The 13,760-nt window shown below is 50.2% G+C and overlaps 1 protein-coding gene across 5 annotated transcripts in view; it reads left to right on the top strand.

Annotated features, from left to right (window-relative positions):
• The first annotated feature begins 5,610 nt into the window (after positions 1 to 5,610).
• The window catches only part of NR3C2 (nuclear receptor subfamily 3 group C member 2), a 215,816-nt gene continuing 207,666 nt past the window's right edge, over positions 5,611 to 13,760 (top strand). Inside the window, exons 1-2 of one of the 5 annotated variants that reach the window (XM_064450307.1) lie at positions 5,611 to 5,972; positions 10,950 to 12,711. In XM_064450307.1, the coding sequence (XP_064306377.1) occupies positions 10,952 to 12,711 (1,760 nt within the window). In that variant the 5' untranslated portion in view covers positions 5,611 to 5,972; positions 10,950 to 10,951. Of the gene's footprint in view, positions 5,973 to 7,536; positions 7,684 to 8,249; positions 8,619 to 10,936; positions 12,712 to 13,760 lie in introns of those variants that run through there. The other 4 variants (XM_064450306.1, XM_064450308.1, XM_064450304.1 and 1 more) reach the window with 4 other exon arrangements.

Below are 13,760 nucleotides of genomic sequence, written 5' to 3'. Positions count from 1 at the left end.
CCCTGTCGGGTTAAACCACAACACCCATGAAAAGCAGAGTTCAAAGTGGTGAGCGCATGAACAGCATGCACAGAAGCCAAAATGTAAATGTGCATGTACAAGAATTCATGCCAGAAATTCTTGCACATTCATGGAATGTGACTCTTCTGACCAGGCTCGAGCAGGCAAGGTAACGTCGATCTTTAGTGGCTGCTGCTAATCCATACAGTAAAAAGACCTGACAACATGGGGTTTCTAAACTGATTTCAATAATTAATATATTCAAGCAGATCATGGCATATTTTCCTTCCCCAGACAACCCAATGTGTTTTAACTATACATCATTCATGCTCACACAGCAATCTTGGGAAGGCAAGAGCTGAAAAGAAAATCTGGTCCTGTGATGAAAGGCAGCAAACCGGGACTTGGAAAGTACTGAGCTTTGTCATTGCCTCCTTAGGGGACCTGAAACAAATCCTGCAATCTCTTTGTTCCTTCACTCCCTGCCTATAAAACAGTGATAACCCTTCTCTTCATTCCAGAGGTCAGAAGAAATATGCCTGCGTGGTACTGGATGCTGCAGGTGCCAGGATTTTACAGGCACTGATACACTGACAGCATCGTTTTTGGAAACCAAGCTGAGTCGCTTATGCTCACACCAAAAGGGAATAAACCATAGCCAGGCGACTGGGTTGGTAAGGTTGTCTGCTCTCACCTGTGAATCACTCTGTTTATTTGCATATGTTTGGGGCCATTAGGGACAAACCCTTCCAACGTGACAAAATTTCTGTCACTCCTGGCGTGTGGGCCAAGTATCAGTGAGCACAGTGGGAAATTTTGGTAACCTTCGGCTACCAGATAGTTAGTCTAGGCCAGACAAATTCTGGTGTAACCTTCATCTTCAAAGCCAGAACACTTTCTCAGAACACTGACTTATGGTTCCTTGTGGCAAACATACTCCTTTCTTAATCAAATCTCTGTAAAACAACGCGCATCCAACAAGGACCAACTTTCCACGTTGCACGAGATAACTACCCAGCTTGGGCCCAGGTGGCCCATTGAATGAGCTCCTCAAGCTGGACCGTAGCCTACATAGGAAGCGGGTATTTAATATATGAAAAAAATCAACTGACGACATCTGTTTAGGAAAGCAGTGCAACTTCCATCAAAATCAATAGTTTTTTTTTCCTTTTCTGTTCTTGGCACATGTTAAATTAACACTTTTCTTGAGCAGTCTTTTAACTCAGCTTCATAGCACTGCTCTCTTCAGTCTCTTCTTCACTACATGCTTCAGGGAGAGCCCATCCAAAATCTCTCTTTCCCGGGAAATAAAAATTTTTTAAAATTTAGAAAACAAAGGTCTTTCGAGTCTCACGTTGAACATGATCATGCAGGTAAATACCAAACCATCTCTCATTGCATAATATCTGAAAGCAGGTAATTTCAGGATTATAGAAGCATCTGGAAAACTACACGAATTCCCCTTTTGCTGTAGGAGCGTTAAAGCTGCACCTTCATTCAATCAGGAAGGTAATTTCCTCTATACAGCAAGTTTCAAATTCTACTTACGACCTTGGTGTCACAATAATTTTGGTACTAACTTGTTCCACACTAAGTATTGCTACTAGAACTGTGAATAATCATCAAAATTAACCAGCCTATACAGTGATTAAATAGTTTCCTCCAATTTGCATTTGATATGTTTATTAAGTGCTGGAGAGTGTTCTTTGCTCTCTTATTTTTACTGCTGTTAAACACTATGTCTGGATTTTTGGCATAGGTGCAGTACTATTATGGTTACTACAAAATTTTAATCAGATTACGATATGAGTTACCATTTGGTATTGTAAAAATGCCACTAGGTAATAGATAAATATTAAGATACAATTGGCTGCCGCTACCTTTTATTGTTTGGAATTCATTAATATCGAGATAAATCTTCATTCTGTGGTGATGACAATTTTTTTAATGCTCCATTTTTTTACAAAGTACATTTCCTTACAAGTAATAGTGCAAGTGGTAACCAAGAGAGAAGTTGACTATAAACAATGTAAATAGATACAGCAATATTAAAGGTACCAAAAATACTAAGTACTGCCTATGTGTTATTCCTTGTGCTTCGTTTGCCCTACCACTGTCGACAAGACCTATTTCTCACAACAAGTAATTCTTTGTGAGACGGTTTCAGTTTGAACCAGATGAAACTATCGGTGCTAATAGTCAATAAAACCTGTGATTTTTAAATGTATTGGAAATCTGTGTTTTCAAATGCACATCTTGGCCCTTAGCACAAGCAAGTGGTTGCTAATGCCAATGTGCATTAGAAATGATACTGTACTATACTTAGATGTGGTTCAACCACAGTTATAACGCGGGCCATTAAGGAGCATTAAAAAAAAAAGAAGAAAAAAAAATCCAGGTTAAAAGGGAACAAGCTCTGTTGCTCAGCTAAAAGATTTATCTATAATTAGAAACCAAAATTGTTCAAAATTAGACTAAATAGACAAAATATTGATATCTCAAAGAATGTAAGCATACTGTGTAGAAAACATGCTTACTTTTGTTCTCCCGGGGCTTGTAAAGAATTCTAAAGACTTTCAGCATGTCTCAGGAAATTAGCTTTAACACAATTAACTGGTGAGTCGGAGAAAGCCATGGACTCCTCTCTTGGAAGACTCACACCTGTTGGACAAGGAAAGTCAACTCCCATCTGTCATCCCCAATGTTTTTCCAGTGTCCACCTGAATGGCAGTAACTCCCGATCAGTTATAAATCTCCGATAATCAAACCCACATGACCCTCACGACCCAAACGGCATAAAAATAAAAATTAAAGCTACGGTGAACAGAATAATACATGTGGCCATGTGATCGCCTGCTTCCCTGGGCTGGAGCTGGAGAGAAGTGGGAAATGCCCAGCTGCCTTAGTTGGAACCGACTCAAAACTTCATCCGCTTTGGTTCAGTTCTCAAAATAGGGCACATGACCTCTAAGTAAGACAGTACAGTAGGCTGCTTTTACACTACATTGCTGCTCCTGCAGCCCCTAGTACCAATCCGCTCGCTTTACTGAGCACAGGAGGAGGTAAAATTTGACACTTGCCGAGTTTCAGCATTATCTTGTTTTGTAATGCATTATCCATCACAAATTTACCACTATCTTTAGGAACAGAGATGACATCTGCTACAGAGTGGCTTACACTTGTCTGTCTGCTGCTTTCAGTGTCATGTGTCTGACATGAGTTAACCTCTTATAAAATCTAATGCGAGGGAAGAGAATTGCTCATCGGAGGTGTCCGCGCTGCTCCTCTTGACCTACTTGGAAAACTACAACTTGACTCTTTGCGGATTCCCCCACCACGACACAGCTGCAGAAGGCAGTAATGGCACCACTTTTAATGGTATTTGAAATGTGCTATATATATATTTGTATGCCTTTGAACAGCATTATTTCCAAACCTTGCAAAGCCCATTCGTTATTTTATCAAGCCCACTATAGGTCCTTTTTTTTCATGGAATTGGCATAATGAGAAAAGATAGCCTTTTCTCTTCACAGATAAAGATCCAAATTGCGTTTTATAATCTGACAATTATGTAGTTTGATTTTTTAAATAAAACAGATAATCTCCCTTCCCCGTTCAAGATGAGATCTTAGTTGTTAGTGACAGCTGTTAAAATGCTGCTAAAAATAGATATAGTGTCAACCACTAAAAAGCTAAGTGCTCCTGTGAACCACAAGCAGAAAACAAATGAGGTTTCTACTGAATTTGTGGAAAATCTGTGAGCATCTTGCATGTACTGGGAAAGGTGCTTTATTCTTCCAGCAGCCATCTCTGTATGTAACACATCCCGGGGGTAAAAAAAATCAGACATTCGGTATTAAGGCAGAAGATAGGTATATTCCCTCACTTTTATTTTTTCTCTCCTTTTTGTTCCTAAAAAAAAAAAAAAAAAAAAAAGCAGCAACACAAAGACTGAGGCTACCTCCAGGCATTTCAGACACCTTTTTCATTATTGCCTTTGCCCTGCAAAAAGAAAAAAAAATAGCCAGAAAAGTAAGACAAAAGAAGTGCAATCAATCAGCCAAATACACCATTACTACAAATTACCATAAAACAGTTGCGCTCGGTATGACTGTTATCGATAGACCAGCCAACATGCTTGGGTGCTTCTTGCACGGCTGTGATTCGCTGGGTTACTTGCAGAGTTGCGTGGAACTTCCCTCTACCTTGGAATTGCAGCCTCCAACCCAACTGCGGTAGCTTTGCTCGATTAATAAATTAGCTGTATTCCAAACCAGATGCATGACACGAAATGAGTAAAAAGAGAGAGAACAGAATTATTCACATTTGATGTTATAATACATCTCAGTAGGTTCCTCCTTTTTAGCTACATTATGGCTAAAAATAGAGCACTAGTGTAGGCAGAGTGAAATATGATTTGCTTCCAATAATATAGCAAACTAATTGTGAAATTAAGCTATTGAATGCACTGTTATCTCCAAGTCTGGCCTTACCAGCACTTTATGCTTCTCTGTTTAACATTTATCAAGTTACCCACAAACTTTGACGGATGCAAACAACAGCTGAGAAAATACTCGCCTTTTCCAAGGCCCCAATCCTACACAGGCTTCAGCACAGGTAAAATTTGCTCTCCGTGAGCAGTCCTTTTACTTGTTTAAAGACTTCATCGAGGGAATTAAGATACGGCCAATTTTTTCCTCCCTCCAACGCCCCATTTTTTTTTCCTTAAGATGTTTAAATGAAGAGGCATTTAATGCCTCGAACTTAAAAATAATCAGCTTTAAAAGATCTTAGCCACAAGTGAAATATTAATTGAAAACCAGTATCGATGTTAGCGCCGATTTGTTTTTTTTTAATGCCCGAAGCCGGGACGGGTTTGCTCCGCCGCAGCCGCACGAGTGCGGCGGGGACGCGCCCCCTCCCCGGCGTCTCCCCGGGCCGGCGGGGCAGGCCGGGGGGCGCACAGGGGCCCGGCTCCCCCTGCCCGGCAGCAGCGGGGCGGGGGGCGAGGGGAGGCGCAGGACCGGAGCGGGGGGCGCAGCCTCCTCCCGAAACGCCGTCCGGGGGCGCCGCGCTCCCCGCAGCCCGACCGGGGGCCGAGCGGGGCGGTCGGGGGGGGGGGGCTCCGCCGCCGCCGCCAGGGCCGGGAGAGACGCTCCGCCTGGGGAAGGGCGCTGGGAGACACTCCTCCCCCGCCGCCCGCCCTGCCTCCCTGCCGCCCGCCCTCCTTCCCTTCCTCCGGCGGCTCCGCGAACCAGGAACCGCGGCGGCGGCGGCGGCGGCGGGCTCCGTGCGTGAGAAACCCCGCGGCGCCGCGCCGCCGGGAGCCGCCGGGGCGGGCGGCGCGGGCGGGGGCGGCGGGGGCGGCGCGGCCGCCGGGCGCTGCGAGGGGCCGGGCGGCACCGGGGGGGCGGGGGGCAGGAAAAAGTTTACACCCTCGCCACTCTCCTCCCTCCGCTTCCTTGGTGGCGCAGATGGGAGTTTTACCTGGAATGACATAAGTTTTTTTTTTTTTTTTGTCGGGTTTGGTGGTTTTTTTTCGGAGGGTGTCTGTCTGCCTCCCTCCCTCCCCCGCCCTCACTTGTCTCTTCCCCCCCCCCCCAATCCCCCCGCCTCCCCCCCTCCCGCCGGTGCTGGATCCACCCCCCGCTCCCCTCCGCCGGCGGGCGAGGGTGTGACCCGCGGGAACACCCACCCACCTAGGCGTCCATGGTGGGAGCTGTCCGCCCAGCCGCCCCGAGCCGCGCCGAGCCCCGCGCACCCCGCGGCCGCCGCAGCCCCCTCCCGCCGACCCCGCCAGCGGCGCCCTGCCGCTGCCCGGCCCCGCTCCCGGCGTTTCCTCCGCGTACTTTTTTTTTTTCTTTTCCTTTTTTTTTTTTTTTTTTTTGGTGGCGGTGCGGGCTCTCGGATGGTTTGCTGGCGGTAACCGGGGGCCGTGCCTCCTCCCGCCGCGCCACCATGTCGTAGGGGAGGTGAGTGCAGCGCGGACCCTTGCGCGGGGCGCGGAGCGGCGCGGGGGGCAGCGGGGGAGCTGAGAGACGGGCGGCGGGGACCGGGCGGGTGTCCGCCGCACCAGCCGGCGTATCCAGGTCACGGCCAGTCCCGTCCCCATCAGTGAAAACTTCGCGGGAAGGACACGTCCATTGCTCGGCGGCTCCCGCGCCAGCGCCGCGGGGAAGCGCGGCGGCTGCTCCGCGGGTCGCGCCGCCGGCGCTGGGAGCCGCCACCGCCGCCGTCCTCGGCCCGTGCCCGCCGGGGCCGCGAGTGCGGGTCGCTATTTGGCAGAATATGAAAACGGGAGGGGACACGTGACACCCAAAATCATGGGGATGTTTTGCGTTTTGGCTGTGACTACTGAATGCAAACCCCCTCCTCGGAGCGTACGCGGGTCTGTGCGGGCGGGCGGGCGATTTCGGGCGAAGGTGCGCGGTGCCCCGGCACGATGCACGGCGCTGCCGCTCCCCGACGGGCTGAGCCCCCCCGCCCCGCTCCCGGAGGCACCTCTGGCACCCTGCGGGACGGCGGAGCTGTCCCCGCCGGGCCGGGGGCGCGCCTGGGGGTCGGGCCGGGGCCGGGAGCGGGGCTCGGCGGGGGCCGGGGCGGTTCGGGAGCGTGCGTGAGCTGCTGCCGGCCGCCCGCCGGGGGGGCTATTTACGGAGCGAGTTGGGAGCGCATCGCCGAAAAGTTTGCTCGGTGTCTTTTTTTTTTTTTTTTTTTTTTTCCCTTCCCTGCGAAAAGGGTATTTGCAGCCGGAACGCGGACACCGGGCGGGGGGGCGGCAGATCCCCGCAGCCGGGGGCCGTCCCGACGGTCCCTCTCGCTACCCCTGGGCGAGGGGAGGCAGCGGGCGGCGGCGCCCGGCGGGATGCGCGGCCACCGCGGAGCGGAGCCAGCCCAGCGGAGGGCGAGTCCTTGAACCCTCCCGCGCTCCGCCGCCGCCGCTCCGCTCTTCTTTTTTTTGAATTTTTACCCTTTTTTTTTTTTTTTAAATTAAATTTCGGTTAAATTGCCGCTGCGTCGGTACCGCGCATATCCAGGCGCCGCTGAAAGGCGGAAATCCCGGGCCGGCGGAGAGGCGATGCGCGGCCCTGCCCTGCCGCCGGCGCGGCGCGGGCACCGGGCGGGGGCGGCCGCGCCCCGCGCACCTCACCTGCCCGCCGAGGGCCCCGGCCTGAAGCCCCGCGACCCCTCCCCGGGGGCGCCTGCGGGCGGGGCGGCAGGCGGGGACCCCCGGCCCCGCGGCGGGGCTGGCGCCCGGGGGCTGCGCGGCGCTGCGCGGCCGCGGCGGCCCCTGCGGCTTTAAGGAGATGCGTTTTCCAGCCTGTGTCGCAGCAACTTTGTATCAGTCATGTCGCCTGGCGGGTGACTGACGGCGCCCCCCAGCCAATCGGGCGGCGGCTTGGCCCCAGCCGCGCTGCGCTCCGCATCCCGCCCGCCAATGAGGGCTGGCGGCGGGCGGGACGTGAACTTTATCTGGGCATGTGACATGTTTTTAAAGGACTTGGCACCTTTTCCCGTCCCCTCCCGGGTGCCGCTCCGTGTCACCGGGCGGCGCGGCGCGGCGCAGCGCGCCTCGGGCGGGCGGGCGGGGGGGGAGGGGGGTGAGCGCCGCCCGCCCCGCCGCTCCGCTCCGCGCCGCCCTCCGCGCCGGCGGGGGCTCGGGGACGCGCCCCGCCGCAACAGGTACCGCGGGGCCGGGGCTGTCGCGGGGGGAGCTGGTGGGGGCGCCGCTCCTCTCCCCGACCCGCACAGGGAGGTGGGGCTGGCGGGGTGTGGCGGGGGGGGGGGGGCACTTCGGGGCTCAGCACCGGGGGGGCGTTCCCCCTCCCCCTCCCCCTCCGTGCCCTCCGTGGGCGGGAGTGTCACGGTGATAACCCAGACCCTCTCCGCCGTGGGGGTGGGGAGCGGCGTTTGCGTGGTAACCCCCCCCCCCCCGTTTTTCTGTATCGCTTGGGGGTCCGGGCGGCGGGAGGGAGCAGGCGAAGCGAGCTCGGCCGAAAGCGGGTGTGGGTTCTTGGGATCCCCCACGCCGGGCCGACCCCCGGCGGCCCGCTGCGAGAGAGGGAGGGAGCTCCCGGGCACTGTTGGGTTCCCCCACGCGTGACAGCCCGGGTTGTACCTGCGGGAAGGCGGACGCGGGGGGGGGGTCGTTAGGGGTGCAGAGCGGTGCGTTCCGCCCAGGAGTTGCGGCGGTGCTCCACGTAGCGTAGGGCGGATGGGGAAATAAGCGTCCGCGCTGCCTGCGTGGTTGCTGTCCCGCGTGTGTGCGCGGGGACGGAGGGACCTGCCCGCCGCCGCGGGGGCCCGCGTCCGGCTCCGCTGGGGCTCCGCCGGGGGTGGGGGGCCGGCCTGCCCCTGCTGCCCGCCGCGCTCCGCTGCCGGCCTGGAGAAAGGGGGGAAACCCCCGCCCGGCTTTGCGGGTGAAGCGCTGGTCCCCTGGGCAGTTTGATGGCAGCGAAGCGGCTCGCAGGCGGTGAAACTTCAAGAAAATATCATTTACAAACACCCAGAAATAAAAAGTGGGCGGTCGCTTGAGCCATCGGTTTAGTTTTTAATGAAACTGGATTTACTTCGGATTTTCCCGTATCTAGGTGACCTTTTGGTTGCAGGGATACCAGGTATCATTTGATTTTTTTTATTTGACTGTTGCTGTGAAACTGGTTTCATGCCTGATTGATCGGAGACTTGTACTGCAGAGGGCTGTGTTTGTTGATATGCCTGGGGGTGAAATACATAACTCGCGGTGTCCGAGAACTTCTTGGCGGCAGGGGGGTGGTGGTGGTTGTCTGGAGAAACTGCTGTGCTCATAATATAAGCTTCCTTCTGCAAAATACCAGATGTGGATGGTCTCGGTTCCCATATGTAATGCGACTCAGCTTCTGATGTGGTCCATGGATGTTTAAGCCCACAGTCAAATTCACTTAGTGAAAGTTAGTAAAAAGGCATGTCTGTGCAGTAGGTGAAGTGTGGATACCGTGGATGAACGTGCTAGGCAAGTTGTAGTAAGTCCTGTTTAGAAGAAAAAAACCAAACCCTTATGCTATCAGCATCCTGTAAGGTGATTATTTGGTTCTAGTATCCGCCGATGTGCTCGGAGGTGACAGGTACCAGCGCTCCCCAAAAATCTCTGCTTCTGCATTCTTATTAATTTATATCTGTCACTTTAAACTGAACTTGTGTCAGTCCATAAATAATCTCCCGTGCTGGTTTTTTTTTTTTAGCCTTTTGGACCAGGGCATTTTTATTTTTGGTGGTTTTTTTTTAATTATTTTTTATTTGTGTGACCCAGATTTTTATTTGCTGAAGCTTTAAAGTATGCTTGCATATTGATTATATATGAAGTTTGAAATTGACTGCTGCAGGAGAGGTCGCTACAAAGCTTGTGCACCAGTGTAGTGTTAGGCCTATAACTGAGATTTCCTGGTCCGCACTGGTTCTGCTGGTCGTTAAAATTCACTTACATCCTAATTTTAAGCCTTAAGTAAGTTCCCTGGTTTTCAGAAATGCTGCTCACTCACAGCTGCAGTTGATTTCTCTAGGAATTAGGTTTACTCAGCACTTAAATCAGGGGTAGGTGATTATCTGGGAGTGACTTTACGTGAAAGTAGGCACTTCTGTCTGAAAATTTCAGACTATAGGAATGTGATTTGATACACATGATGATGTTATAATAAAATTTGTGCTTGAGGGGAATGTAGGCATAGGGTCATAGTTCTAAGTAAGGGGAAGGAAGTATTAGAGTCATTCATCTTAAGTTTGTTTTGTTTTGATAATTTTGCTTAAAATACAATTTTTAAGTAGTGTTCAGTAAAGGGATTAAACACTAAATTAAATACTGAAAAATTAATACACTCTGAAAGGAAAATTTACGTACGTAATGTTGATATTGTAACTACTGGCACTTGAGTTTCTACAGTTCTAATGATACTATGAACTAATTCCTTGAAAAAAAAACCTGTTGTTACTTATGTGATTTTCAGTATAATGGAGGCTAGATCATGCAGTTTCTCCCTGCCTCAAGAGAGTGGCATGCAGGATGGGAGGGGTTTTTTAGGGTCTATTTTAGAACAAGGTTTACTTTTCTTTATATATTCATCTTGCTGGCTGCGTGGAGGCTTGCAGAATTACAGATCCATTTAATAACTATGCATCCCTGCCTAATCTGATCACCTTCCTCCTGGGGGGCAGGCACAAACATTTCCCACTCAACTTTTTCACTACTTCTTTACCCACTCAGCCCATCCTTCGTGCCTCCTTAAGCGTTTGTGCAAACAGTTTGTATAGCTGTGAAGGGGCAAGTCAGCACCTGGTCCTTCACAACTGCTGCTTCTTTCTAAAGCATCCTGTGTTACACTGGATGAAGAGGAGAAACCCTCTTAGCACACCAGCGTCCCTTGCTTTCCTGTCCCTGAAGCATGGCAGTGGAAGGTCCTTGGAGGAGCAGAGCCGTTATGAGCAATTTCCATGGTGTTTATGTCCTGCCTACTACCAACGTGTCCTCCTTTCAGGACCTCCCTGGCTCCCTTCCTTCCTTGCTGCCCCCCTTCCCTTTCTTCCTCGCAGGCCCCTGGGTGAGGGGCAGCCCAGGGTGCTGCTGGCACTGGCCACGGCCTGCAGCCAGCGAGGGTGGGCGGTTGTTGTGCTGGCTGTGCCGAGCCGTTCCTTTTGGGGCAGGGAGCAATAACTTGGGTCTTCTTTAGCTGCTGCGAGGTTTTCTCTTGGAACCCATAGGGCTATCATATCCATGAGACCTTGTTCTTCTCTTTGAAATTAGACAACGTGGTTGAGAGATGATGGATGGGGCAGGGAAACGGGACTGGCAGGCAGAAAGGTGGATAGACAGAGTGAGCGGATATGCCTTGTTTCCATAGGAAATTAGGAAATTTCCTTAGGAAGTTGCACTGTCCTGTCATTTATTAATTTTACTTTTTTGTGTATGTCTTTGCTAGTTATGGAGACAAAAGGATACCACAGCTACCCAGAAGGCTTAGATATGGAGAGACGGTGGGGTCAAGTTTCTCAGTCTGTGGAGTATCCTTCTATAGGTGCTGGAGAGCAGACTGATGACAGTAACTATATGGAGATTGTAAACGTAAGCTGTGCTGCCGGTGCTTTTGCCAACAGCAGCGCTCAAGGAAACAGCAAAGAAAAACCTGAGCTACTCTCCTGCCTGCAGCAAGACAGCAGTCAGCCTGGTCTTTTGTCCTCTGAAATCAAAACTGAATCGGAGTCAAAGGAGCTGTCAGCAACAGTGGCTGAATCCATGGGTTTATATATGGATTCGATAAGAGATGCCGATTACCCCTACGATCAGCAGAACCAGGGGAGCCCGGGAAAGATCTACCAGAACGTGGAGCAGCTGGTGAAGCTCTACAAGGAGAACGGCCATTGCTCTTCTCCCCTCCACAGCGCCAGCAGGCCCTTGAGGTCTTTGATATCGGACTCTGGGAGCGCTGTGAACGGTAGTGCCATGCACGCTATTGTCAAAAACCCTATCATGTGTCAAGAGAAAAGCCCTTCGGGCTGCAGCCCTCAGAACATGGCTTCCTCGGTGTGTAGTCCTGCTGGAGTTAACTCTGTGTCCTCAACTACTGCTACCTTTGGGAACTTTGCTGTGCACAGCCCCATCAGCCAGGGAACCCCTTTGTCACGCTCGCCAAACGTTGAAAACCGGGGGTCTATGTTGCACAGTCCTGCACATGTTAGCAATGTCGGGTCTCCGCTTTCTAGCCCTGTAAGTAGCATGAAATCACCAATTTCTAGTCCTCCCAGTCATTGCAGCGTGAAATCTCCCGTCTCGAGTCCCAATAATATCACTATGCGATCTTCTGTGTCCAGTCCTGCGAACCTGAACTCGAGAGGCTCCATTGCCAGCCCTTCCAATGGCAATAATAAGTCCACTCGTTCTAGTCCAGCGGTTAGCACTGTGGGATCATCCATCTGTAGCCCTGTAAACAACTCCCTAGGATTCCCGGCTTCCAGCACGCCAGCGGGACCTAGCAGAAGCCAAGATACTGTTCCCAGCCCAGAAAAGGAAGACAAGGGTGCTCAAGAACTCACGTTTCCCAAGATGGAGGAAATGGACAATGCCATCTCCAACAACAGTCAGGTGAACCTTGTTCAGTTCATAAAACCTGAGCCAGACGGTTCGTTCGGCAGTGCATGCATTGGCGATAGCGGCAAAATAAACTCTGATTCCCCCTTTTCAGTACCAGTGAAGCAAGAGTCAGCCAAGCATCCTTGTTCTGGTGCCTCTTATAAAGGGAATCAAACAGTAAATCCTTTCCCATTTACAGATGGCTCATATTTTTCTTTTATGGATGACAAAGACTATTACTCTCTTTCTGGGATTTTAGGACCACCTGTTTCTTCATTTGATGGAAGTTGTGAAGGTAGCAGTTTTCCAAATCCAGGCCTACCTGTGGGAATTAAGCAGGAGCCTGATGATGGCAGCTACTACCAAGAAAACAGTATACCATCCTCTGCCATTGTGGGTGTAAATTCAGGTGGACAGTCATTTCACTACAGGATCGGTGCCCAAGGCACGATATCTTTGTCTCGGCCGGTTGCTCGAGAGCAGGCATTTCAGCACTTGAGCTCGTTCCCTCCCGTCAGCACGCTAGTGGAGACGTGGAAGTCACATTCGGAGTTGGCATCCAGAAGAAGTGATGGGTATCCAGTTCTAGAGTACATTCCAGAAAACGTGTCCAGGTGAGCAGACAAATTACTGTGCTTTTTTGTCTTTTTTTTTTAATTCTTCCCCTGCATTAAACAAACAAGGCATGAATTAAAATGGGGACTGGGGCGGTATTTCTCAAGCCGATGCATAATTCTTTGTTTGCATTTCAATTCTTATCATTAGATTTGCTGGTTTGTTGCTGTATTTTACTCTGCCTTTAATAAAAATGAAGTGCTGGCTTTAATATTTAAAAAGAACATATTATATTCTATTGTTATTAGATTTGAAAGTGTAGCTTTAGTATGTTTATGAGCTGTTACTACTATAAATGTTGGTTTTTCCATAATGAGAGCTTAGTAAAATTGCTCTCGTGTGTCCTATAATGGTTATTCTTTCTTAGCTGGTGCTTGAATGTGTTGTACCTCGGATGAAATGTTGAGATGGGGATAAGAAAACAATAGTGTTGGGAATCCATTTTTGTAAAGATGCATGGTTAGAAGTTTGCACCAGACTTTAACTGGTTAAATTTAAAAACTAAACCTTACAAGCCTGTGACAACATATTATTTCTGTATTTTAACTGTAGGAACATTTGGTTTGTATATATAGAAAAATGCCTCCAGAAGGAGGAGGGCTGTTAAATCTTGACGCATTTGAAAGGGATAAATGGATAAACTGATCCGCTCACTTTTGGTGAAAGAAATACTCGTGTCATTTGAATTTGTGTTTCTTGGCGGATTCATGGAAGTGTGTACTTCAGCAAACAGGTGTTCTTGTATCTCATAAAGGATTCTTACTTTCATAAACTATCTAGTTTCATAGTCAATATTACAAGTTATTAAGCGCATATGACAGCATGACTGGGTTAGAATAGTTATATAGCTCACCAAAGGTTTGTGCTAAAGCTCAGCAAAATAGGCAGTAAGAGTTATTTCCCCCCCCCCCCCCCCTCCAATCACGAGATATACAGCTGCTCTTGGTGAAAACGTCTGCCTTATTCCTGGAGTGGGGTGAAGAGGATGCGTAGTGGTTTCCATATTTCTATGTTGATAAATATTTCTGAAAAAATAGTGTTGTGGTAA

This window comes from Phalacrocorax carbo, chromosome 4 (genome assembly GCF_963921805.1).
Source record: "Phalacrocorax carbo chromosome 4, bPhaCar2.1, whole genome shotgun sequence".
NCBI lineage: Eukaryota > Metazoa > Chordata > Aves > Suliformes > Phalacrocoracidae > Phalacrocorax > Phalacrocorax carbo.
This window is presented reverse-complemented; position numbering and strand designations above follow the sequence as displayed.